A 25,714-nucleotide genomic window follows, 5' to 3' on the forward strand; every position below is an offset into this window, starting at 1 on the left:
TAGAGCATCCTTTGGCATTGCTCAAGAAGTCTTTATTGAATGAGTGAACATGCAAGTAAAAATGTCTAAGAGGTATCTGGAAATGTCTCCTGGCCAGCAGAGACCTTTTGATTGGAGATTTCTAGTTTAAAGGCTTCAGTGTACAGGTGACACTTCGAATGTACAGGTGAAACTCCACCCTGGCAGTGGTGGAGACCTCGAGAGGGAAAAGCATAGAGGGGCCAAGAGGGCCTGGAGCTGAACCCAGAGGAAAAGCAGCAACTGTGGGCTGACAGAGGCAGAGATGCTCCTAGAGGAGGCTGAGTAGGAGGGGCTGTTACACAGGGGTAAATACAAAGCCCCCAGAAGTAAGCTCTTTGAGGGCACAGACATTTGTTTTTTATGTTTGGATCGTGGCTGTGGACTTAATTTTGTCTTCCTTACATTCATATGGTGAAGCCCTAACCTCCCCCGTGATAGTATCTAGAGACAGAATCTTCAGGGAGTAATTAAGGTTAAATGAGGTCATGGGTGGAACCCTCATCCAACAGGACTGTGGCCTTCTGAGAAGAGAGAGCTCTGGCCACCAGGAGTGAACACAGGGAGAAGGCCCCTGTCTGAGACCCAGAGAGTGGGTCTTCAATAGACTTGATGAAGGTGGCATTCTGATATTGGACTTCTGGTGACCAGCCCCACGTGAAAATTAACTCCTGTTGTTTAAGCCATCCAGTCTATGGTCTTTTGTTACGGCAGCCTGAGCTAAGACAGGACCCAACATCTAGCAGTGGTCTTGATAAATAGTAGGTAATCAGTATTTTTTGAGTGAACTGAATAAATGAGTTATTCTTTGGCATGTTCAATAAATATATCACACCTTTGAGACAGTAGGATTGTAATTGAGGGTCTTGGGAGATGGGGGAGAGAATTCACTGGTTAGCATGGGTAGCCTGGGATCCTGGGTCCTGAGGGAGCTAGTTATCCAGATGAGTGTGGTAACAAAAGGCTGGTTCTTAAATTTTGCCAGGTTTCTGCTTGATTACTTGATGTATGTGTGTGTGTGTCTGTAAAGGTCCTCCTTAACAGTGCATGTTACTATATGAATCATCTTGAATTTAGGCACAATCTGAATATTGCTCTCCACAGAGAAGTAATACCCTACTCTGGCAATGATATTCCTCAAGTAAACAATAGATAAAGGGAGGGAGAGGGGCACAGTGTAATAATAATTGGAATAATTGGAATTCTTTAATCACTCATGGCACTTATAGAGAAAGTACTTTCTCAACTGTCTTATGCTACATGTCTTATAGTTAAATTACATTAACAGTTTTCTAAAAACATGTAACATGAAAAGTTACTAAATTCTTTTAAGCTGATGAATTAAATCTGAACCACTCATTGATTCACAATAAACAGTAGCCATTCTGCCTGACAACCAAAAATCCAAACTACCCCACTGAGCTCTGGGTAGAAAGACAGGGAATTGCATCTGAGGTCCTGACTTTCATGAGAATTAGGATTTGGGGTTTGATTCTAGGCTTAAAAATCACTAAATTAAAAAAAAAATTTAGATGGGCTGTTTAAGAACATGGTAAAGAATCCTGATTTCATTTGGCTCCTCATTAACTTGTATCTTGGCAGGCTTATGTAACATCTGATCAAGGGAAGCCTGTTACAGTTAAAAAGGTCCCTGAATAGAGTGTAAGTAAAATTCTGGGGTCTTGAGGGAGCTGATCCCAGGGAGAGGGGTCTGAAAGAGAGGATAGCTATGTACCTTGATGCCCTTACAATGCTGTGTGCCCAGCATCGCACTGTTGTGCCGATGGATGGAAATGGGGTATATTATGTGCTCCAATATGAAAGAGGTCATGGTCCACATTTTGGGCGAGAAGGCAAAATAAATCTATGATGATAGCAATCATAGCAGTGGTTGCCTGGAGGGGTTGCATGTTGGTTAGAACAAGGCGTGAAGTGAAATTTCTTGAGTGATGGAAATACTGTATGATTTCATTGAGACAGTTGTCATGTGGGCATGTCCAAACTCATCAAGATTGTACACATAAGATATGTGCATTTCCCTGCTTATCAAATTTACCTCATAAGACAAAAATCAAGTGTCAATTGAAAAAAAAAAAATCTAGGAGCTAATCAGAAGTCCTTAAATAATATGAACCATTTTTAAAGGCGGAAACCTAAAAGGAAATTCTTTTTCTTCTACTTTAGAGAAAAATAAATGGTGTCAAATAAATGTGCAGAAAAACCTCCCAAACAGAGCATTTGTATCATCAAAATAATGATCAGTTTGAACAGAGCTGGAGCACCACATCTCAGACTGAAGGAACCATTTCTAGGAGTGGAAGCTATTTTGGAAATATTTCCACATTTATTTTCTTTCATGTTTCTGTTGGAGGAATAATGTTTTTGTAAATGTAAAAAGCTTTTAATGGAGCTAGAGAAGAAACTTTGTTTGGTCACAGTATTATCTGGTTACGAACTAAAAATTCAGAGCTTTCTCGTGAATTATGCTGCCAAGAATTGCAGGCTTAATCCTCAAGACTGTATGAATTTAAATTTTGACTTTATGGCCTCAGTCAGTATGAGTATACCAAGATAATCATTTAGGAAAAACAGTTTGAAGATGGTAGAACGTTACATGGAAAGTTAGCTTTTAGAGAGGGTTTATCCAGATAAATATAATATTATTTTATCCTTTTAAGTATCTGGATGAGTAAATTAGCCAATATTTGGTGACCTAATATGACTAGGCACAGTGCTAGGGACTCAGAAAATTCCCAAATAACTCTTTGCAGACCTTGTCCTCAAGGAACTTCTGAGCAGCAGGGGATATATAATCTATATATTAATACAAGGAAGAATGTAACATGCATGAGAAATATCACTTGTGTTCAGAGGAGAGGAAATTACGTTTGAATAAAGAGTCGGACACGACTGAGCGACTGAACTGAAAGAATAAAAGAAGGCACTTTCGTTGTGATAACATTTGAGCTGAACTTTAAAAAAGATCTTCCCCTGACAAGCCAGCAAAGCGGCGTTCTAGGCAGAGGGGATGTCATTAGGAAAACTTTGCTTGAAGCCTCAAGTTTTTTTTTTCCTTTGAGTGAAGCATGGGTTACACATCAGGGGGAGATACACTAGACAAGATATTATGGGAGGAAAGGAAGGCCTGAACCTGGAGGAAGCTATGATCTGGGTGAAGAATGGAGCCAATCATGAGAAAATGGATCTCAAAGCTGTAAAAACCAACAAAATATAAGGCAGCAGGATCTAGGAAGAAGTGTGCGGGGGCAGATGTCCCTAGGAGATCCTTTTGCAAGGTGATGTAATGCAGAAGGGGCATGGGAGTGTCAGGGGAAGGGATAAATGGCAAGCTAGAATGCTCAGGCGTGCCGAAGGCTACAGAAAGCCTACAGGTGTGCCCTGGGTGACTTCAGGGATAATGATGCTAATCACAGACTTGGGGGTTGGAGAGGAGCCCCACGTCTGGGGGAAGGGAGAATGATGACTCACATTTTCAACAAGCAGGCAATGCCCAGGAGACTGCTGGCAAAGTGGTCTGGAGATGCTTTCAATGGTGGAGCTACAGAAATAGACTTGACCCTAATTTCCCAGCAAATGCCAAGAAGTCAAGGAGGGGAGTGTGAGCCTGTGCAGCTGGAGAGGGTAGAGGAGGGAACCAGGCTGTAAGGTTGTTTGCCAGAAGCACTAGAAGAAAACTGGCAAGGTTCGCTGTCCTTTCCCACCCATCATCATCAAGCCTGGGTGATGAGAATATGGGCAAGAGAGTGTTCCGGAAAACTGACTTTATCGGACATCTGGGACTAATTTTGATGGTTAGTTGTAGAATAATCAAAGTCTGTGAAGAGATAATGAAATTTCTTATCCTTCCTATGTTCAAGGAGAACAGCTGCAAAGTTCCTTTCCTCCCTCTTTCCCTCCTTTCTTTCTTCCTTCTTTTTTCCCTCTCCTTCCTCCCCCTTCTTTCCCTTCCCTCTCCATTCTTTGCACATTCTCGTTTTATTTTGGACTGGCCTAGTGCGTGCATGGCCATGGTTGACCTAAAGGAGGAGTTAATATTCACAGCCATCAACAACCGAGGGTTCTGTGCTCTAATATTGCAATATTTTGGGGACTTTCAAAGCACAAAATTCTATTTGCATTATGACATTATTAACATTTTGGTAACTTTTTTAAAAATAACTTTTTACTTCTTCCTTTGTACTGGTCTTAAGAGCCACTCATAAATCTCTCGGTAACTGCATGAGGTACCAGGGCCAGAGACTGGCCACTCCTGGCATTGTGATTAGAACCATTTAATACCCAAGGCAGTGACTAATGTCTGGCAACAAAGGCTCCAGTAGGCGTCACATGTCCTTAGATACTGGGTGAGGGCCACTAGGAACACTTTCTTTGTGTGTTAGTACCATGGTCAAGAGAAACGTTGAGAACCTGGTGGCTCTATGTGGGAATCATTGGGAAATGAGAGACCGTCTACCCATGGTCAATGCCTCTACAACCAGAAAGCCTAAAATCAGTGGCAAACAAAGGTACTTACCTTTGTCTTATCTTCCTACTTGGGATTTTAATGATATATTTTTTCATGTTTACTGAAAGTAGTCAACTGAGCTATTCATGGAAAGGTTTGTGGGTTTGGTTAACGAGGTGGAGGAATATTACATTTCAGTTGGAAACACATCCCTAGAATGCCAAAACATTTATTCCAAAGTCTGGTTTCCTGGTGCAATGGGAGGCACGGCAACAGTGTGTCTGTTCAGAGACAGGGGGACAGTGAGGGGAGGGGAGAGGGAGGGGGCTGGGGCCAGCAAGGCATCTGATCCAAGTGGATCCCAGAAGGCTTTTATTGTTAAATTATATTCTTCAGGAAAAACCGCCCGTGTCACATTTTGTAAACTTGATAGCCACGCACTTTTGACTGGCATTCTATTTTCGCCATAAGCCTATGATTTACAGCAAGCCTGCTTTCCCTCTTGCTTCGGATGGCAGCAGAAAACATGGCACACTCTCTAGGCTCCAAGTAGAAGGAGCAGAAAGGCTTGGGAGTGTTGGTTCCCTCCAATAACGCTGACTTGAGTGTGCCACCCTGCTCCCCGTGAGCAGACAGCAAGCCTCTCCTCGGTCTCCACTGCCATTCATCCAGCTCTGTGCGGCAGCCCAGCTGCTCTGTCTGTCGGGAGGGGCTGCCAAGTGCCCTGCCTACTGGCTGCTTCCCGATTCCCTGCCATCCCACATGCAAACACATCCCCACACACTCTGCCTTGCTCACACAGGAGCCACAGGCACATGGGAGCACATTCTTCCCTTCCTTCTCACTGTCTCAGCCCTTGACTTCTACAAGCCCATGGAACATTTCTGGAAAGACGCTCTTGATCCAGCAGGGTAGGACTGTTTTGATTTCTCTTTGCAGCTTTAGCATTTTGAGAAAGCAACTCACCTTTCTGACCAGTGTCAGTATCCGAGCAGGGTGATAAGGATTTGCTGTTTTCCCTGGGTTTGTGTGTGCATCTCCTGCTTTCAGGACCCATGGGGTTCTTTGTGTAATTTACATAGAATTCGGCAGGTTCAGATTTTTCAGAGTCCTCTGAAGTGCTTGTGCATGGTTTTTTTGTTTTTTTTTTTAAGATGTTTGAAAATTGAAAGTGTGATTTACGGAAATGAAGTCATCTGTAAAAAGATTGCTTTGGAAAGTAATGGTTGCTGGCCATAAGAGAAATATCTGTGATTCACCTAATGTGCTTTTAACCCTTTCTTAGCTTATAATTCTTGTTATACTTACGGATGCTGAGCTCAGTTTTGGCTTCATAGTAAATCAGCTATGTCTGCATATTATCCCCAAATGCTCTGTCTGTTCTTATAAGAATTAGGTAACCATGTACTTATTAGTATAAAGATATCCCCAGATATTACTGTCAGTGATAGCATCTTTGGCATTTATATATGACACGGAAATTTTGTCAGGCATTCTGACAGGTATTTGGGATAGCAATTAAAACCAAGTATCAGTTGTATCAGAGTTCATTAGGCTGAGGACAAGGAAGTTTATTAAAAAGTATAAACTGTCCATAATTATAGGTGCACAATGCATTTACCATAGCTTTTTAATATATATTTATACATACACATTATATATATATACTTACATATACACATTATATATTATATAATATATTACATATATATATATATATATATAATGTGCTTGAGCAGGTTTAACTTTTAATTCAGTACCAAACTTTTTTCTGTTTCTTTTTCAATCTGGATATTTGAATCTGCATATCCTAGTCCAAGTGAACCAAGAAGGTCCAATCGGAGGATAAATGAGCAGAAAGGCATCACTGACTTTCAAAATTTGTTGCTGATTTTAAAATTTGTTGCTGAGACCAACAGTGCAACATAATTGCTGAAGATGTGGTTAATGACCTGAGGTTCTGTTTTTTTTTATGGAAGGGTCACATTTCATATTCAGTTTTCTGAAGTTTTTGTTGCATAGTCTGTGGAAGGCATGAAGACCCATGTCCTCCTAACGGAAAGGTTTTGGTAAATCGTCATTCACATTAGAATTCCTAATGGAAGCAAGTACAGTACTGTGGTCCAACACAGACAAGGCGGGCTGGGAGAATCTCGGAAGATCGCGGCTGGAGGCGACCACTTTGGGAGAATTTTTTAGACGAGGGAAACTGAGGTCAGGTAGCACTCTCCTGAAGGCAAAACTCGGCTCTTCTATACGTACACCTTGAATCTCCGCCCCCTTTCCCCGGATGCCTGCGATCAGTCTCTGCAGCTGCTAAATATAGCTGTCTGCACCGGCAACCGCACACCCTACTCTATCTACCATATCTCGGTTACCGAGTGGTCCTCCCCAGGGTCATTCTATGTACACACTACGTATTTCCAGCCAACGAGGAGCGTGAATCAAACAGCACGCGAGACAAACAGAGATAGACTGGAGCCTGGCACGGGGCACATAAGGTAGCACGTTAGAGAAAGCTGGCCCCGGGATGCGTCTTCCGAGTTGGTTTTGAAACCCCGTCTTCTCCGGGCCACCTTTAGGAGATCCCTCGGCGCCCCCGCCCTCCTGCCGTGAAATCCAGCCTCTATCCAGCAGCAGCAAGTAAAGTAAAGTTCAGGGAAGCTGCTCTTTGGGATCGCTCCAAAACGAGTTGCGCGCCTGGAGTGATGTTGAAGGCAACGTCAGGGCCAGGCAGCAGCCCCTGGCCGGGGGCCAGCACCTTTGTCATGCCTATGAGCTCGGGAGAGCGGTACTTAAAGTTGGAGACCCGAGCCCGCGAGTTGGCAGAGCGCGCTCGCGCCGGGCTGCACTTGCTCGCGTCCGGCGGCCGCCGAGCTCCTCGGGACGGGGCCGGCTCCCCGGGGCCCGGCAGGCACTCGCGTCGCGGCGGGACGTGCGCTGCGCCGCCTCTAACCGCGGGCTGTGCTCTTCTTCCAGGTGGCCGGCCGGCTGCTGAGCCCTCTGCCGCGGGGGGAGACGGTCTGTGCTCGGCCCGCGGCCGCTTACCATGACCATGACCCTGCACACCAAAGCGTCCGGCATGGCCCTGCTGCACCAGATCCAATCCAACGAGCTGGAGCCAATGAACCGCCCGCAGCTCAAGATCCCCCTGGAGCGGCCCCTGGGCGAGGTGTATGTGGACAGCAGCAAGCCCGCCGTGTACAACTACCCCGAGGGCGCCGCGTACGACTTCAACGCCGCGGCCGCCGCCTCCGCGCCCGTCTACGGCCAGTCGGGCCTCCCCTACGGCCCCGGGTCCGAGGCGGCGGCGTTCGGCGCCAACGGCCTGGGGGCCTTCTCGCAGCTCAACAGCGTGTCTCCGAGCCCGCTGGTGCTGCTGCATCCGCCGCCGCAGCCCCTCTCGCCCTTCCTGCACCCGCACGGCCAACAGGTGCCCTATTACCTGGAGAACGAGCCGAGCGGCTATGCGGTGCACGAAGCCGGCCCTCCCGCCTACTACAGGTAACCCTCGCCGCCCACCGCGCCCCGTCGGGGTGGCCGCCGCGCGCCCGGCGGCGGGAGGGAGCGGGGGGCGAGGGGCCGCGCGGCGCGGAGGGAGCGGGGCCCGCAGGCCGCGGGACCCGGCGCCCGGCCGCAGCCACAGCCCGAGCCGGGGCCGCGCGACCCGAGGGCTAGCACGCCGCCCGGCCGGGGGTCACGGGTGCATCTCGTGTTCTAGAGTCAAGTTCTCTGGCCCAGCAGCTTAAAAAAAAAAAAATTTTTTTTTTAATTTTTTTTTTTTTCTTCTCCACCCCCCCCTCCCCCGCCAATGTCTGCTTGAGACGCAGATCTGAAACCCCGTGTGCTTCCTAACTAAACAAATATTGGAAAACCGTGCAAAGCAGAGGTTTTTTAGTTGGGGAGGGGGACACCCCAGAGTCAATACACGTAAGGTGCTTTGAGTCCCTAGAGAAGGTCCCGCTGTGGTGCTTAAGGCTGGAGGTGTTCGGGACTCGCTGAGCTCAGAGTGTTATTTATTTATATTAGTAGTATAGCATTTAACAATTCTGTTTTAATGTACTTGCCAAATTTCCCTGCTCCTCGACTTTCGGGTTGGAAATATGCACACTCTGATAATGGTGAGGATGGTGGTGGCAAAGGTGATTTCATTGGGGAGCGATTCCAGGCACGTCTTTCTCCCCGTCCCGCCTAGCAGGGCTGCGGGGCTGAAACGCGCCCCTCAGAAGACCCTAGAGTTGAATGGGTCTTAAGGAGTTTTCTGATCTCTGAGTTACTCGGGCTGAGTCCGTGTCAGAACCCAGTGCTGGCAGAAGACTTCTGACATCCCGAGGTTTATAAGTGTCCTGTGAGTTTGAAACATGCCACATCGAAGCACGAGTGTTTAGAAATACTTTCCTGCCAGCTAAGTTTCATTTCTGGCCTACGGGGCGCAGAATGCCCCCGGGAGTGCTGTGTCCGGGTTCAGGCCGGTTCTGTGCTTTTCCTTCAGGGGAAGAAGCAGATGGTAGTTTAGGGCACACTGGGACACTTTTGTGACTTGGAGGCAAATGTTTTGTGTCTTCTTTTTTTTTTTTTTTTCCTTTTTCTTTTTAGTAGAGATGACACTTTCCTTCTCCCCTCTTGCTCTCGTTTTCCCTTTGACAGTTTCTCCCTTCTCTTCCTGGTGGACTCCAGAAGGGCTTAGGCAGGTGGCCCCGGGGAGTACCAGTGCTCTAGGTGCTGCTGGACGGGGGTGCCCTGGAGTGGGTTTGAGAGACCTCAGGGCACACACGTGGCTGGGTGCTGAGTTAGGCACTGCCTGACTGTACCCTGGTGTCTGGACCTGCCTTTCATCCTTAACCCAGACCCTTCTGTATTGCAAGCTGGGACGGTTTTCCATTCAGTGTTCTATTTCCAGAGATATTTATAGCAGAAGCAGGAGGAGGAAGGTGCCAGGTTGCCCCAGAGAATTTGAAGCTGGGATCACAGGCTACCTGAGCACACCCCACATCCTTTAGCCCCTCAAAAGACTTTAGAACACCCCACAGCCAGGCGGGTCCAGCCTGAGTTATTCCTTAGAAGCCTCACTAGGATGAACAAAACTTTCACAAGTTGGCGTCTGTCAAATTCATTTAACTTGTTTTAATTCAGGATTAAAATGGAAAATGAAAAAGAATTCATTCTGCCTCCTTTTTTTTTGGAAGTGTTAGAACAAAATCTAACGATTAAGTCTGATTCACACCTTTTAAACTCCTTGATGTGAAGGAAGGCATTGGTATGATGTGAGTTCCATAACCTCGTGGTAGACTCCAGAAACTGTTTTCTTTTCCATTTAATTTTCAGTTCTTTTATTGCAAATTAATGCCATTGAATTTCAATGGACACTAATGAGACTGCTTCTCAGTGGAGTATTTCCTGCCCTGCCAGTAATTACAAAGTGAGCATGGTCAAGTGAAGAGGGGATCACATCTTATTGAAAATTGTTCATCATCCCAGTGGCAAATAATATCCCTATAATATGCCCCATCTTAAACTTTTTGCGTTAGATGATATTCTGGTACTTTTAAAAAAAGAAAAAGGGAACGTTCAAAAATAATAAAGGTAAAAAAAAAAGTATGTATGGGATTCTGAAGGGAAATTCAGTTTTAGAATAATTTTTTCCTTTGGCATTTATTTTCCATAACATCCTTTTTTTGTTGTTTGAATTTTGCCTTTTATCACCCAGGGAGGAAAAGAAGACTCTACGAAATAGAATTATTTAAAATAGACAGACGTTACTTAATATTTTTCCCCCTCTCAATTTTACTGTTTGAATGACTGGGTAAAAGAAAAGAGCTGATTAGATTCTTTTAGGAACCCTTAGTTTTCTTCAGTAGTTATCAAAAGTTTTGGGGCCAAAAGCAAGTGTTTTTAGATGGCTTATCATGATCCAGAGGATCATGAAATTAGTTTAGTGAGTCTAGAACATTTTTTTAAAGGAATAAAATAAAAAAAAAAAATAGAAAATACTCAAGTGGGTAATATCTAATAAGAGCAGATTTTGTTTCCTGACATTTATTTTAATTATCCATGCTTATGTATGCTGGCTGTGATTAAAATGTATTTCTTACTCTGGTTTGAGGTAAAGAAGTTTGAAAGCTACTGACCTAAAATGTTATGGTCAGTAGAAAACAAAAAGTTCAGGTAAGTGGCTGGTTGTTTTATAGACACAAACCAAAAAACAGTTTTGATTGTTTCTATTTTATTTTTTGCTTACAAATTAGCTGGTGACTTTAGGTCAGTTAGGTTACCCTTTATTACTTCTGATTCTTAACTTTTCCATTTATAAAATGCTATTGTGTGGATTGTCCAGCTAAATATCCCACTGGGATGTTCAAAGAATTTATGTGGCGTTCACATCATTTTATCATTAAGATGCTATGGGTGGTTTCTTCTGTTGGCCATAATATGCAGCCATATCTACGAATGAAGAAATGTAACAGATAAGACTGCCATGGGCGTATAGTAACGGGAGAAAGATGGCTCTACATCCCAACAAATTGTTATTGAAAGGGAATAAATTTGTAAATAGGCAAGCTGTGACCTGCAAAATATGTCTTAGCTAAAATTTCATGATGAAGGCAAGTGGAAGTTACCTTATCCTGGGTTCCTTAGCATGTTTAAACATCTTAGAAGGTTTGAATAAAACTGAAGATGAAAATTAATTATATCCACTATGTTTTAAAAATTCAAATGAGGTATGTAATACTCCATGCTGGTTTCAGTTTTATCACTCAGTATACTTAAAGGTGAAATATTGCCCTCTTTTCCAAAAAACTGACCAATATCCAAACTTTTACATCAAAACCAAAGTCCTAGAAATTTGTCTTCTGGCTGTATGCATATTTTCAGTGCCTAGTTTGTGCATCGGTGAACATTTAAACTATTTTTCAACTTCAAGCAAAGTTCACTTCTAGAGAGAGGTTTGAATGGTTAAGTTTCAAGTTTTCAGTAATTCTTTCTTTGTAGTTTGGTGATATCTTAGCACCTTTTTCCTGTTCTTCCTATTTTTCAGTTATTTAAATTGTTACTGTGTACCTGACTATGTGGGTCTAAGAATAGTTTAAGGAGCCACATATTGCTTCAAGAATGAATATATTTTGGATTGAAACAGAATTGCATCTTCAAACCCCATTTCATTTTCACTTACTCTGTATGGCTTGTACGTGTTTGGTAGAAAGCCCCTGAAAGATAATTGTCACTTATTCTAATCTTCTTTCTCACACCCAGCTAATTTGGATTTCTGAATTGCTTTTGTGAATATACTTAAGATGTAAAATTCATAATTTAGGAAAATTCAGGTTCAGCATTTTGGTTTCTTATTAATTTTAAGGATATGAAGGACAGGAGTAAGAAACTGACCACGGCAAGAACCATAGATACAGGAAAAACTATAAAAGATGCCAAACTTTTCAATAAGGCTAAGATAGTAGTACTTTTGTCAGGTGAGCTAGTATATGTAAAAGCAATGCGTAAGCTATACAAGCAATTGCTATTTTATTATTTTATTCACATGTTAATATTTGTTCTGGTGCTTTTATAAGCTAAAAAAATACTGTAGGGAAGAACTGACTTAAATGGTCAGGAGTTTCACTACAAATATAGATTGATGATAATATAAACTCATTTTCTGTGGAAGCCAAATTTAAATAAAATCTTTATTACCATCTGCAACATTTGTTTGCAGTCTGGGTTTTCATAAAGAACATTTATCTTATACATACATTTTTTAAAAAGTCAAAACCCTGATTAAGTGAAAATAGTTTTATATAAGGAAGTATATGAATTACATTTTTTCTAAAATGTGTACTCGGCACAAAAATAATAAATCTAAATCCTTCCAATGACTTCAGTATTATTTTTGATGTAACTTTAGAAGGACCCAGTAGAGAAGGCAGCGGGCTAAGTATGTTCCCTTCTTCTCTAGGTTACATTGAATGGATAAAAGCAAATTACTCATTTTGTTTAATTCCAAGTCCCAGTTTGCTTATTGAAGAAAGGAAAACAGAGTGCCGTAACTGTTTAGAACCAAAATTCATACTCTGAAGAAAGTGCTGTGTAAGTCCCCAGAATTCAGCCCCTTGAACACAAACTAGCTAAAGTGAAAGAGTAAAGAATTTTATGGAAGGAGGCAGTCCACCAAAATCATTGAGTAGTTTTATTTTATATTTTAAACTCTGCTGATGAGTTAACCGGTAAAGTCAGTTTTTAAGAAGTGTGTCTGAGCTTCCCACAGTCTATCTCTAAAACATATTCTCACAGTGTCATCTGAAATCTGAGGATTGAACTGGGCTGGAGGTGACTGCAAACATCTTTATGATATTCTTGATCTCATGAGAGAAGAAACCACGAATGCTGAATTCTCATCTTCGAGAATATTAGTAGGAATTATGAGGGAGGGGGATGTTTTATGCAAATCAACAACAGTTTTAATTATGTGTATATGTTTAGACCCTGTTAAAAATACAAAGGCTAGAAAGGCAACTATTTTGGTCCCAATTGACAAAATTTTATCTATTTTAACAAAGTGATAATTTAATCAGAAAGACTAGGACTGACTCCACAGGCATCAAGAATGATTTGAGTGAAAGGAGAGTTATTTAGTAAGGTGTAGTAGCTAAGAGCAATGACTCTGGACTCAAACTGCTAGGCACCCAGTCCCAGCTCGACAGTGGGCCACCCATGAGAGCTCAACCAAATTGCCCAGTCCTCAGTTTCTCCCTTTTTAAAAAAAAAATGAGACAATCAAATTCTCTTCATTTAGGATGATTGTAAAACTTAAACAAAATACTGCAGACTTTTTTTAAAAAAAAAATAGTGCCTAATCCATTGTAAACACTCAGTGACTTAGATCTCAATGCTAGAAGAAAATTATTTCACAATTCTGCAGTCAATCATTATTTTGCACCTGGGTTAATGAGGAAGACTAAGGATTTTAACCAAAATCAGTGTTTAATATTACGCAAAATAAATCTTATACAAACTTTAGTTCGATCGTTTCAATTTACTGAGCTTCTGAGATTCTTAAATAGTGATGTGGTGGTGTGACAGTGGGAGCCACGATGATGGTAGTGTTGGCAGAGGAAGGAAGGGTATGATAATGTTGATGGTGGTGGGTTAGCAGCAATGAGGTGCTGATGTCAGTTTGGGTAGGCAGTGTTTCTGAATGTCTATTATGTAGCCTGGAGATATCTATCCAGACAGAAGGAAAACATTTTTAATGTATTTTGCTCATTTCTATGGTGTTATAATTTAGATACATAGTCAAATTTTTCCATAATAATACTGTCAATGACACGGATATCCTAAATCTCTTAAGTGCCTCTCATTGCCATACAGAAATTCAAAAAGAACAATCCAAACAAGCCTGGAATGCTTTCTTTCTTTGCTTCTCTCCTGAACCTTTTAGGGGAACAAGGTGCATCCTTAGTTTGTTCCCATAACATCTCTTTTAATCAAATGTGTCATCTTTCAGGAGGTAGTAGGCAATTCTGTCTTGTCCTTTTCTGCTTTCTGAAACTCCCATGATTTAGGCTTGAGACAATTAGAGTAGTTCAATGAACGTTAATAAAGTTAATTAAGAAAAGTTCAGGACTAGACATTTCCCAATGAGCCCTCAAAAAGTTCAGATAGGGATCCTTCTTTTTGAGGGTTCCCCCAAAGTTATCACCTCCAAGAGGAGCCTGTGACCCCTGAGTTTTCATTTTCAGAGTCTCAACTTCAGCTTGGCAGCTACAGAGCTGCCTGGCCCAGAGGCTCCCTCTGTAGTTGAGGTTCTGGCTTGATTGCATCCCTCACCCTCATTCCCCCTTGTCCCCAGAAGTGGTGGGTGCAGGGACACAATAGCTGTCTTGTGTGTGCCTGCAAGGCACTACTTCCTGGGCAGTTTTCTTGGCATATCAATTCACGACTCACTTCTCTCACATAAAGACTTGGAATTTCTTTTAAGACCCTGAAAGTAAAAGATAATTCTCTTTTGATTCCCTGCAGCCAAATAATGTTAGAAATAGTCATCTGTGCATTGGCATCCTTTCTCTTTCCTCCACCGATCTTTGTTTTAATAGTCCCTTCTCCTATTTTCTTGTTTCTTTGCTCTATTTTCTAACATTCTTCACTTTAAACTCTTCTTGGCTTCTTTTCCGCTATCCAGCTTTCTTTCTCTCTTTTCTGTTTTAGTCACTCCATCTGTGTAGTCCTAGATTTTTCCTTCCTTCTTTTCTGGTTTATTTCTTTATTGACCTATGTCGTCTGCTATTTTAATAAAATTTGGAACAGGGCTCAGCAGAATTCCTCCCTAGCCTAGGAAGGCCAGTGGTGTAAGAATATGCCTTAATAACCCAGTCACGACATTAAAAGTGGCATTAATGACAGTAAAAGTTTCAAAAATGATTTTTTTTTCTTGTCTCTAAGTAGAGATGCTTAACAAAAATTCAGGACAAAAATTTCACTTAGTGAAATTGCTCTGGCAGCTTATTCATTCATTCATTCATTTGCTAACTACACACTTGTTCCAAAGTGTGTAAGTTCACCAGGGGCATAGATGAAATAAAACGTGTGTTTATATTCCTAGCAATTCACACATCAGTGTTAGCACAGAGCAGCCAGGAGCCTTATTGCATGGATGGCTGAAATCCCAGGGCCACAGTCTTCTGTATGTGGATTTGACAAGGAGGTGACAGAAAGTGTAGCCTTGGTTATTATCTTCTGGTGGTCTACATTTCAGGCGCCTATATCCACGTGAACTTACACTACCCATATAAAGCCAACTATAATTTCCCACTTTGTCAACAAAAACACTCTTTTTTTTTTAACAGTCATAGATATGTCCATGATTCATTTTACTTAAGGTTTTTTTTAAGTGCTAGGTTTTTTTTTTTTTTTGGCAAAAATTGCTGTACAGCATTGTCAGAAATGTACTTGATTTTAAAGGCTGTTTTTGTTGTTTTAGTTGCTGATTCGTTCTTTGAGACCCCATAGACTTTTAGCCATCAGGCTTCTCTGTCCGTGGGATTTCCTAGGCAAGAATACTGGAGTGGGTTGCCATTTCCTTCTCCAGGGGATCTTCCTGACCCAGGGATTGAACCCACATCTTTTACGTCTCATGCATTGTAGGTGGGTGCTTTACCCAGTGACCACCTGGGAAGCATCTCGTTTGACTTCTTTTTTTTTTGGAAGACCTTCTGTTTCTGCTGGACTATTTCAGGCACTTCAGAGAGAGAAGTGCATTCTAATCTTGCATTCTAATTTGAGTGCAAGATTCAATTTAGTTACAATGAGAAGGTATTTTCTTCAGTTATCTGACAAAACCTGAGAGGCCTGCAGAAGCTTCTTGGATTTCTACTAGGAGGAATCCCTGCACTCTGGTCCAAACAGAAAGCCGATCTTGTTCATCACAATATTTCTCTGAGCCCTTAGCAAAGTGCATGGCACATGAAGTGCCTAGAAGCATGGTGGGCGGGAAGTACCAGTTACCCTGATTCCTTCTGGCCTCTTGCAGGGAGAAGGCCTGGTCAGGAAGAGATCTTTAGATGGGATTGGAAGAATGTGAGGAGTTTGAGAATCCCCTTTCTTCTACCAGGCATTTCAAGTTCATTGATTCCCATTATTCACGGACTGCACATTTACAAGTTCACCTGCTCGCTGACATTTTTTTGTAACCTTCCAATCAGCCAGTAGTCGCGTGGCACTTTCTCGGTCATTCGCAGCAGCACGGGCCGGCCGTGCACAAAGTAGTGAAAAATTTGAGTCATCCGACATGCAGGTTCCCAGCTGAGGTCAAACAAACCGAGCTCTGCCTGCTTGTTTCAGATCTCAGACTGTAAACAAGTGTCCTGGTTGTGGTCTATTTACTGCCACTTTCTGTGTGTGTATGTTTGCATTTTTGTGCTTTTCATTTAGTGATTTTGCTGTTAGAAAGCCTGGTGCTGAAATGCTGTCTAGTGTTCCTAAGTGCAAGAAGGCTGTGACGTGCCTTATGGAGAAAGGACAGGTTAGATAAACTTCGCTCAGCATGGGTTATAGTGCTGTTGCCCATGATTTTGATGTCGACAAACCAGCAATATATGTTAATTAAGATGTCTTTAAATAGAAACACACCCACACAGACGAAGCAAGGATGTATATCGTTTGGTTGATGAAAATGTTACAACTAGAGGCTCTCAAGAACCTAACCCTGTATTTCCTCTAGGATTGATGATTCAGTATCCACTAATTCAGCGATTGTGGTGCCTTGATAGAATGTAACTGCAAGTACTGAAATAAGATTGTATATAATAGAGCGATGGAGGCACAGGTTTGGGAGACAAGCACCTTCTTTCTTGATCCCTGACTAGTTGTGATCTCTGACTCCATGTGCCTCAGTTTACTCATCTGTAACGTGCCAATCAAAATAGGCCCTACATCTTTTGGCAGTTGGGAGGATTAAATGAGTTCAGAGCTGTCAAGGGCTTACAACATGCCCAGCACATAGCCAGCCACAATTTTTTGTTGCTTCTTTAGTAGAGAATTGACAACTCTACACAGAAGAAGGTGAATATGAGAGCTCTTTAAGAGTCTGGAGTGTTTGTAACTTCCCTATGTGTGTTTATTTTGCCTTCAAGGGACCAGCTTTAACACCCTGTTGTGATTAAAGTTAAACTTTTCCAACCTAAAGGAAACAGGAAGCTAGTATTTTTCAAAATGCTTAGTGTATGCCAGCTACTGTGCGAGCAAAAGGAAACAAAGCAGCTGTAGTAAACCCCAAATAAATAAAAAAAAGTAAATCAGTTAAAAAAAAAAGAGCGAAAGACATAAAATACTCTGAACTGAAGCAATTCCAGAGAGGAAAGTAGTTGAAACTGAGTAAACAGTCTATGGAAAAGCTATGACACATAGGGTAAGGAGGGGATTTCTCTGTGATTTGGAATGAAGGATGCAGAGAGAAAGAGGGATGGAAGCCAGAATGTACAGAGCAGCTAGAAAAGTTGATTTTCAACCTGGCTGCACGTTTGAATCAAGGATGATTTCAGAATCACCCAGATGATTAAAAAAACTACAGAGACCTGGGCCATATCTCAGCAATGTTGATGTCTGCTCTGGGAGTGAAGCGGAAATAAGCAATTAAGAGAACAAAACAAAACAACAAAACTCCATGGGCTTTCCTCCTGGGTAGTCTGCTGATTCATGGTCTCCCAGCATTTCTGAAAGCTTTATCACATTTAATTTTCCTAGGCCTGTCCATCACAGCAGCCCCAGACTGTGTTCTGACCCTGAGGAGAACTATTCAGACCCAGGGCTGCCTGCTTTCCGAGTCTCCATTTCACTGAGCCACTTGGGTTTCAGAAGCAGAGAGAGAACGTAATGCCAAAGAGAAAAATGACAGTAACATTAATTTCTACTCCTCATCTTTCCAAAATAATGTATAAAGCAGGCAGTTGCACTGGGTATTGACTAGATACAAAGAAGGCAAGAGTATGAGGCTGCAGGCTTTTGCCACTGGATCTGAAGATGAAGTTAGGAAACGACCTAAAACAGGGATGTAAATACAGTTGACCCTCAAGCAACACAAGTTTGAACTGCCCGCATTCATGCATAGGTAGATGGTTTCAGTATAAGTTCTATAGTGCTACATAATCTTCTGTTGGCTGAATCCACAGATGCTGAACTAAGCATATAGAAGGAACTATGGATATGGAGGCAGACTATAAGTTTTACTAGGAATATTTTTAATTAAATTGCAATTGATTGGCACCCACAATTCCCGTGTTGGTTCAAGAGTCAAGTGTACGTACCTATGCTGATTAGTGGGCATGATTTGGGTTTTTGTCAAAGGTTTAGATAATTGAAGGTCACTGAAGTCTTTGAACCTTCCCCTCAATAGGGTTCACTTTTCTTCAGTTCTTCTGATCATTGCCACACACCCAGATTCTAGCACTGTTGATATAACCTCTAGATATCAACATCAGGATAATTGATTGATTGTGCCAGATTGTGTTTGTAGAAAGTTCCTCGAACATTTTAATGTGGAAGGCTTCATTAAAGCTCTCCCTGTGTTCTCCTTTCTGTTAGAAGTGTTTGCAGAATTCTTTCTGTAGATAGAATTAGAAGACTCATTCATTGATGAGGGAAACGGGCATCCAGGCACTTGACCTTGGCACATCAGCAGTTTGGGTTCAGGTTGGTAATCTTCCCTCATTGCTTAATCTTCCTTGTGTGACTCTGCCCGGAATCCACTGAAAGCAAGCCTTTGAAATCTCAGAAACATGTATACTTGTAGTTCCTCAGGTTAGAAGTGAGCATAGGGCTCCTCTGATGTCCACACGATGATCTAGGTGCCACACCATGAAGTGCCATCCGCCCACAGGCCCAGGGCTCTCTGGTTCTTTGTGTCTGATGCTCAGTAGTTGAGATCAATGAGACCAAAGTTGCTTTTCCATAACGAGCCCAACTCTCATCAAAGGCATCTGTGTTTGACATTAGAAAATGCTAGCCAAGATGTCAGGTGGCTGGTGGAAGCATTCACAGGTTCTAGTGTTTTTAATGTTGAACAACTGTAAAGTTCACAGAAAGGCGGTACGAGGCATCCATTTGCAGGTCTTGAAGTCACACAAAGATTCTCCTTCTCCAATGCCTCTCACGTCCTTCTCTCCTTTCTCTGCACTCAACCAGCTCTCTGTTATGGTTGTAATAATTCCTTCCAGGTTTTGCAAATTTTGAGCTTACAAACTCAAATTTCCAGTTTACCCGAGCTTCCTACCCAAAGTATGCATTTGATTGGGTCCTTCGTCTGCTGCAAAGCTTTCAATAGCTTCTCATCATCATAGGACAGAGGCATATTCTGTAGTGCACCATTCAAACACCTTGTCATTTGATTCCAACTCATCTCCTCCACTCCACTCAGTTCAGCTTCACTCCATGAAGCTCTTGTTCAGAACCAAATTTGAACAGGCACATTCCCACTTCTGTTCTTCAGTCATCTCCCCCTCTCCCATGTACCTTTCTTTCTTCTTGTCCCACCTATGTTAGACTGAGGCTATACAAAAGTCAGAGCTCGGTTCCAACACCTCCTTCACCAGATGAGTTTTCCACTTGGCATTCTTTCAGTGTTATTTTGTGCACGGAGCACCTTCTTGGGTACCTCTATTATGGAAGTCACCATGGAATGCCTTTGATTATAGTTGTGGATAGATTTGTCTCCCCCATCTATTTAATTGCTACCAATTAATTATAGGGGCTTCCCTGTAATTGGTGGCTTAGGCAGCAAAGAATATGCCTGAAATGCAGGAGAGCTGGGTTCAATCCCTGGGTCGGGAAGATCCCCTGGAGAAAGAAATTGGAACCTGCTCCAGTATTCTTTCCTGGAGAATCCCATGGACAGAGGAGCCTGGCGGGCTACAGTCCATGGGGTTGCAAAGAGCCAGACATGACTGAGCGACTAACACTGCAGACTTCAGAATTAATTATTAATAACAGAAATACTATATGGCCAAAACCAACACAATATGGTAAAGCAATTATCCTTCAATTTTTTAAAAAAACTGTTCAGTTCAGTTCAGTTGCTCAGTTGTGTATGACTCTTTGAGACCCCATGGACTGCAGCACACCAGGCCTCCCTGTCCATCACCAACTCCCAGAGCTTGCTCAAACTCACGTTCAATGAGTCGGTGATGCCATCCAACCATCTCATCCTCTGTCATCCCCTTCTCCTCCTGCCCTCAATCTTTCCCAGCATCAGGGTCTTTTCAAAGGAGTCAGTTCTTTGCATCAGATGGCCAAAGTATTGGAGTTTCCACTTCACCATCAGTCCTTCCAATGAATATTCAGGACTGATCTCCTTTAGGATGGACTGGTTGGATCTTCTTTCAGTCCAAGGGACTCTAAAGAGTCTTCTCCAACACCACAGTTCAAAAGCATCATTCTTCGGTGCTCAGCTTTCTTTATAGTCCAACTCTCACATCCATACATGACTACTGGAAAAACCATAGCCTTGACTAGACGGACCTTTGTTGGCAAAGTAATGTCTCTGCTTTTTAATATGCTGTCTAGGTTGGTCATAACTTTTCTTCCAAGGAGCAAGCGTCTTGTAATTTCATGGCTGCAGTCACCATCTGCACTAATTTTGGAGCCCCCAAAAATAAAGTCTGCCACTGTTTCCCCATCTCTTTGCCATGAAGTGATGGGACCAGCACCAACTTGATGGACATGAGTTTGGGTAAACTCTGGGAGTTGGTGATGGACAGGGAGGCCTGGCGTGCTGCAATTCATGGGGTCGCAAAGAGTCGGACACGACTGAGCGACTGAACTGAACTGAACTGAACTGATGGGACTAGATGCCATGATCTTCGTTTTCTGAATGTTGAGCTTTAAGCCAACTTTTTCACTCTCCTCTTTCACTTTCATCAAGTGGCTCTTTAGTTCTTCTTCACTTTCTGCCATAAGGGTGGTGTCATCTGTATACCTGAGGTTACTGATATTTCTCCTGGCAATCTTGATTCCAGCTTGTGCTTCCTCCAGCCCAGCGTTTCTCATGATGTACTCTGCATGTAAGTTAAATAAGCAGAGTGACAATATACAGCCTTGACATACTCCTTTCCTGATTTGGAACCAGTCGATTGTTCCATGTCCAGTTCTAACTGTTGCTTCCTGACCTGCATACAGATTTCTCAGAAGACAGGTCAGGTGGTCTGGTGTTCCCATCTCTTTCAGAATTTTCCACAGTTTGTTGTCATCCACACAGTCAAAGGCTTTGTCATAGTCAATAAAGCAGTAATAGATGTTTTTCTGGAACTCTGTTGCTTTTTCAATGATCAAAAAAACTGTTAAGTATCCCCCGCCAAATGACAGTAATATTCAGAAATGTAGTATTAAGTCATTATTAAAATGAAATTATTGTTTTGTTAATTTTATGGATTAATTTAGAGTAATTGCATAAAATTAATTAATGTCTTTCTTTGGGATTGGAACAAAAACTGACCTTTTCCAGTCCTGTGGCCACTACTGAGTTTTCCAAATTTGCTGGCATATCGAGTGCAGCACTTTCACAGCATCACCTTTGAGGATTTGAAATAGCTCAACTGGAATTCCATCACCTCCACTAGCTTTGTTTGTAGTGATGCTTTCTAAGGCCCACTTGACTTCACATTCCAGGATGTCTGGCTCTAGGTGAGTGATCACACCATGTTGATTATCTGGGTCGTGAAGATCTTTTTTGTACAGTTCTTCTGTGTATTCTTGCCACCTCTTCTTAATATCTTCTGCCTCTGTTAGGTCCATACCATTTCTGTCCTTTATCGAGCATATCTTTGCATGAAATGTTCCTTTGGTATCTCTAATTTTCTTGAAGAGATCTCTAGTCTTTCCCAATCTGTTGTTTTCCTCTATTTCTTTGCACTGATCGTTGAGGAAGGCTTTCTTATCTCTCCTTGCTATTCTTTGGAACTCTGCATTGAGATGGGAATATCTTTCCTTTTCTCCTTTGCTTTTCGCTTCTCTTCTCTTCCCAGCTATCTGTAAGGCCTCCTCAGACAGCCATTTTGCTTTTTTGCATTTCTTTTCCATGGGGATTTTCTTGATCCCTGTCTCCTGTACAATGTCACGAACCTCTGTCCATAATTCATCAGGCACTCTGTCCATCAGGTCTAGTCCCTTAAATCTATTTGTCACTTCCACTGTATACTCATAAGGGATTTGATCTAGGTCATACCTGAATGGTCTAGTGGTTTTCCCTACTTTCTTCAATTTAAGTCTGAATTTGGCAATAAGCAGTTCATGATCTGAACCACAGTCTGCTCCTGGTCTTGTTTTTGCTGACTGTATAGAGCTTCTCCATCTTTGGCTGCAAAGAATATAATCAATCTGATTTCGGTGTTGACCATCTGGTGATGTCCACGTGTAGAGTCTTCTCTTGTGTTGTTGGAATAGGGTGTTTGCTATTACCAGTGCGTTCTCATGCCAAAACTCTATTAGCCTTTGCCCTGCTTCATTCTGTACTCCAAGGCCAAACTTGCCTGTTATGCCAGGTGTTTCTTGACTTCCTACTTTTGCATTCCAGTCCCCTATAATGAAAAGGACATCTTTTTGGGGTGTTAGTTCTAGAAAGTCTTGTAGGTCTTCATAGAACCGTTCAACTTCAGCTTCTTCTGTGTTACTGGTTGGGGCATAGACTTGGATTACCGTGATATTGAATGGTTTGCCTTGGAAACGAACAGAGATCATTCTATCGTTTTTGAGATTGCATCCAAGTACTGCCTCTCAGACTCTTTTGTTGACCATGATGGCTACTCCATTTCTTCTAAGGGATTCTACTGCACAATTGCACTCATATCACATGCTAGTAAAGTAATGCTCAAAATTCTGAAAGCCAGCCTTCAGCAATATGTGTACCGTGAACTTCCAGATGTTCAAGCTGGTTTTAGAAAAGGCAGAGGAACCAGAGATCAAATTGCCAAAGTCTGCTGGATCATCGAAAAAGCAAGAGAGTTCCAGAAAAACAAAAGGCAGAGGAACCAGAGATCAAATTGCCAATGTCCGCTGGATCATCGAAAAAGCAAGAGAGTTCCAGAAAAACATCTATTTCTGCTTTATTGACTACGCCAAAGCCTTTGACTGTGTGGATCACAATAAACTGTGGAAAATTCTGAAAGAGATGGGAATACCAGACCATCTGATCTGTCTCTTGAGAAACCTGTATGCAGGTCAGGAAGCAATAGTTAGAACTGGACATGGAACAACAGACTGGTTCCAAATAGGAAAAGGAGTACGTCAAGGCTGTATATTGTCACCCTGCTTATTTAACTTATATGCTGAGTACATCATGAGAAACGCCGGGCTGGAAGAAACACAAGCTGGAATCAAGATTGCCGGGAGAAATATCAATAACCTCAGATATGCGGATGACACCACCCTTATGGCAGAGAGAGAAGAAGAATTAAAGAGCCTCTTGATGAAGGTGAAGGAGGAGAGTGAAAAAGTTGGCTTAAAGCTCAACGTTCAGAAAACTAAGATCATGGCATCTGGTCCCATCACTTCATGGGAAACAGTGGAAACAGTGTCAGACTTTATTTTTCTGGGCTCCAGAATCACTGCTGATGGTGACTGCAGCCATGAAATTAAAAGACGCTTACTCCTTGGAAGGAAGGTTATGGCCAACCTAGATAGCATATTTAAAAGCAGAGACATTACTTTGCCAACAAAAGTCCGTCTAGTCAAGGCTATGGTTTTTCCAGTGGTCATGTATGGATGTGAGAGTTGGATGGTGAAGAAAGCTGAGTGCTGAAGAATTGATGCTTTTGAACTGTGGTGTTGGAGAAGACTCTTGAGAGTCCCTTGGACTACAAGGAGATCCAATCAATCCATCCTAAAAGAGATCAATCCTGGGTGTTCATTGGAAGGTCTGATGTTGAAGCTGAAACTCCAATACTTTGGCCACCACATGCGAAGGGTTGACTCATTGGAAAAGACCCTGATGCTGGGAAGGATTGGGGGCAAGAGGAGAAGGGGACGACAGAGGATGAGATGGTTGGATGGCATCACTGACTCGATGGACATGGGTTTGGGTGGACTCCGGGAGTTGGTGATGGACAGGGAGGCCTGGCGTGCTGCAATTCATGGGGTCGCAAAGAGTCGGACACGACTGAGCGACTGAACTGAACTGAACTGAACTGAATTAATGTCTATATTCACTCACTCAGCAAGCTTTATCCAGTATCAGCTGTATACTAATCCCTATGGTAGTTACAGAGATTGGACATGTTATCTATCATTAAGTTACTTACAGTCAAGTGAGGGAGATGACAAATGTACAGATGATCAAAAACCAGTGGAAAAAGCATGGTGGTAGAGGAGGGACCACCAGAGGTACTGAGGAGGGGCACTTAGCCAGATGGAGGGCTCCTGTCTCCTGGGGAAGAGATCCAACAAGGTGTGAGGGAGGGAGGATTTAGGCAGTGAAAGAGGGTGGGTGAGGCTGTGAAGAGATGCTGAGTCAGGTTTCCTGGTCCTCCCTAGAGTTCCAGCCCCGTTCCTTGCATGGAATGAATCCTTAATAATTTACAAATTGTTGAAGGAACCAAAAAGAGTAAATTGTTAAGAATAGGAGAAATAACTTTAATTTATACCAGTGGCTAGTATTTTTCTGACTGTAGAGCGCTAGGCCCCCTGCTGAAAGCTTTAACGGATGATCTTGTTGAATCCTTATACCAGCCATAAGAGGCTGCTGCTGCTGCTGCTAAGTCGCTTCAGTTGTGTCCGACTCTGTGCGACCCTGTAGACGGCAGCCCACCAGGCTCTGCCATCCCTGGGATTCTCCAGGCAAGAGCACTGGAGTGGGTTGCCATTTCCTTCTCCAATAAGAGGCTGATACTGCATTTATTCCTATTTTATGGACGAAGAAACTAAGACAAAGAAAGTGACTTACCCAGGGTCACACAGCCAATAATGGAGAAGTTTGTGTGTGTGTATATTTAGTTGCTCGGTCCTGTCTGATTTTTTGTGACCTTCTGGACTGTAGCCTCCTTTGTCCTTGGGATTCTCCAGATGAGAATGCTGGGGTGGGTTGTCGTTTCCTGCCCTAGAGTATCTTCCCGACCTCGGGATCAAACTTGTGTCTCTGGTGTCTCTTGCGTTGGTAGGCAGGTTCTTTACCTCCGAAATACCTGGGATGAGCCAATGGAGAACTAGAAATTCTAAATCTAGAAGGTGAACTTTGGAGCTCAAGTTTTAACCTGATCTATTTTGCACAAAAATGAACCGAATGTCTTCTGTCACTGATTGATTTACTTGGCAGTTGGTTTGTTGTGTCTTTATATTTAGTTGTGACAATGCTTTAATCTTAGACTATGTCCCAAAGCTGGTGCTTTTAGTTTTATGAGAAATGACTGTTTTTATGCTGCTTGCTAAAAGTGTGTTTAAACATTTTTCCGTTTAGTAGGGGAGTGTTTTCCCTTCTGATATCAGAAGGGACAATTAAATAAAATCCTACAAACATTTCCTGATAGCAACCTTGTGCATTTCTCCACATGAAACATACCCAAGGATTTAAAATCCAGACAGAATCATAGTATTCATTTAGTCCAGTCCTCTCTTTATGTAATTAAAATAATAGAATCACAGTACTTGAAATCTGGGAGGAATCTTAGGTGTGATGGATTCCCACCTCTTTATTTTCCAGTTAAGGAAATTCAAGTCTAGAGATGTGAAGTGACTTCCCTTAAGTCCCCCAGTTAGTGTGGGCAG

General features: G+C 42.5%; 1 protein-coding gene across 9 annotated transcripts in view; it reads left to right on the forward strand.

Moving 5' to 3' along the window:
• Window positions 1–25,714, forward strand: part of ESR1 (estrogen receptor 1) — a 391,695-nt gene that overhangs the window by 112,739 nt on the left and 253,242 nt on the right. For 4 of the 9 annotated variants that reach the window (XM_081530291.1, XM_081530289.1, XM_081530287.1 and 1 more), the window contains one exon: window positions 7,463–7,987. In XM_081530291.1, the coding sequence (XP_081386417.1) occupies window positions 7,533–7,987 (455 nt within the window). In that variant the 5' untranslated portion in view covers window positions 7,463–7,532. Of the gene's footprint in view, window positions 1–5,255; window positions 5,395–6,940; window positions 6,985–7,100; window positions 7,988–25,714 lie in introns of those variants that run through there. The other 5 variants (XM_081530292.1, XM_081530290.1, XM_081530293.1 and 2 more) reach the window with 5 other exon arrangements.

The sequence above is a fragment of the Giraffa tippelskirchi genome, chromosome 9, assembly GCF_054371585.1.
Source record: "Giraffa tippelskirchi isolate mGirTip1 chromosome 9, T2T-mGirTip1v1.2.pri, whole genome shotgun sequence".
Lineage (NCBI taxonomy): Eukaryota > Metazoa > Chordata > Mammalia > Artiodactyla > Giraffidae > Giraffa > Giraffa tippelskirchi.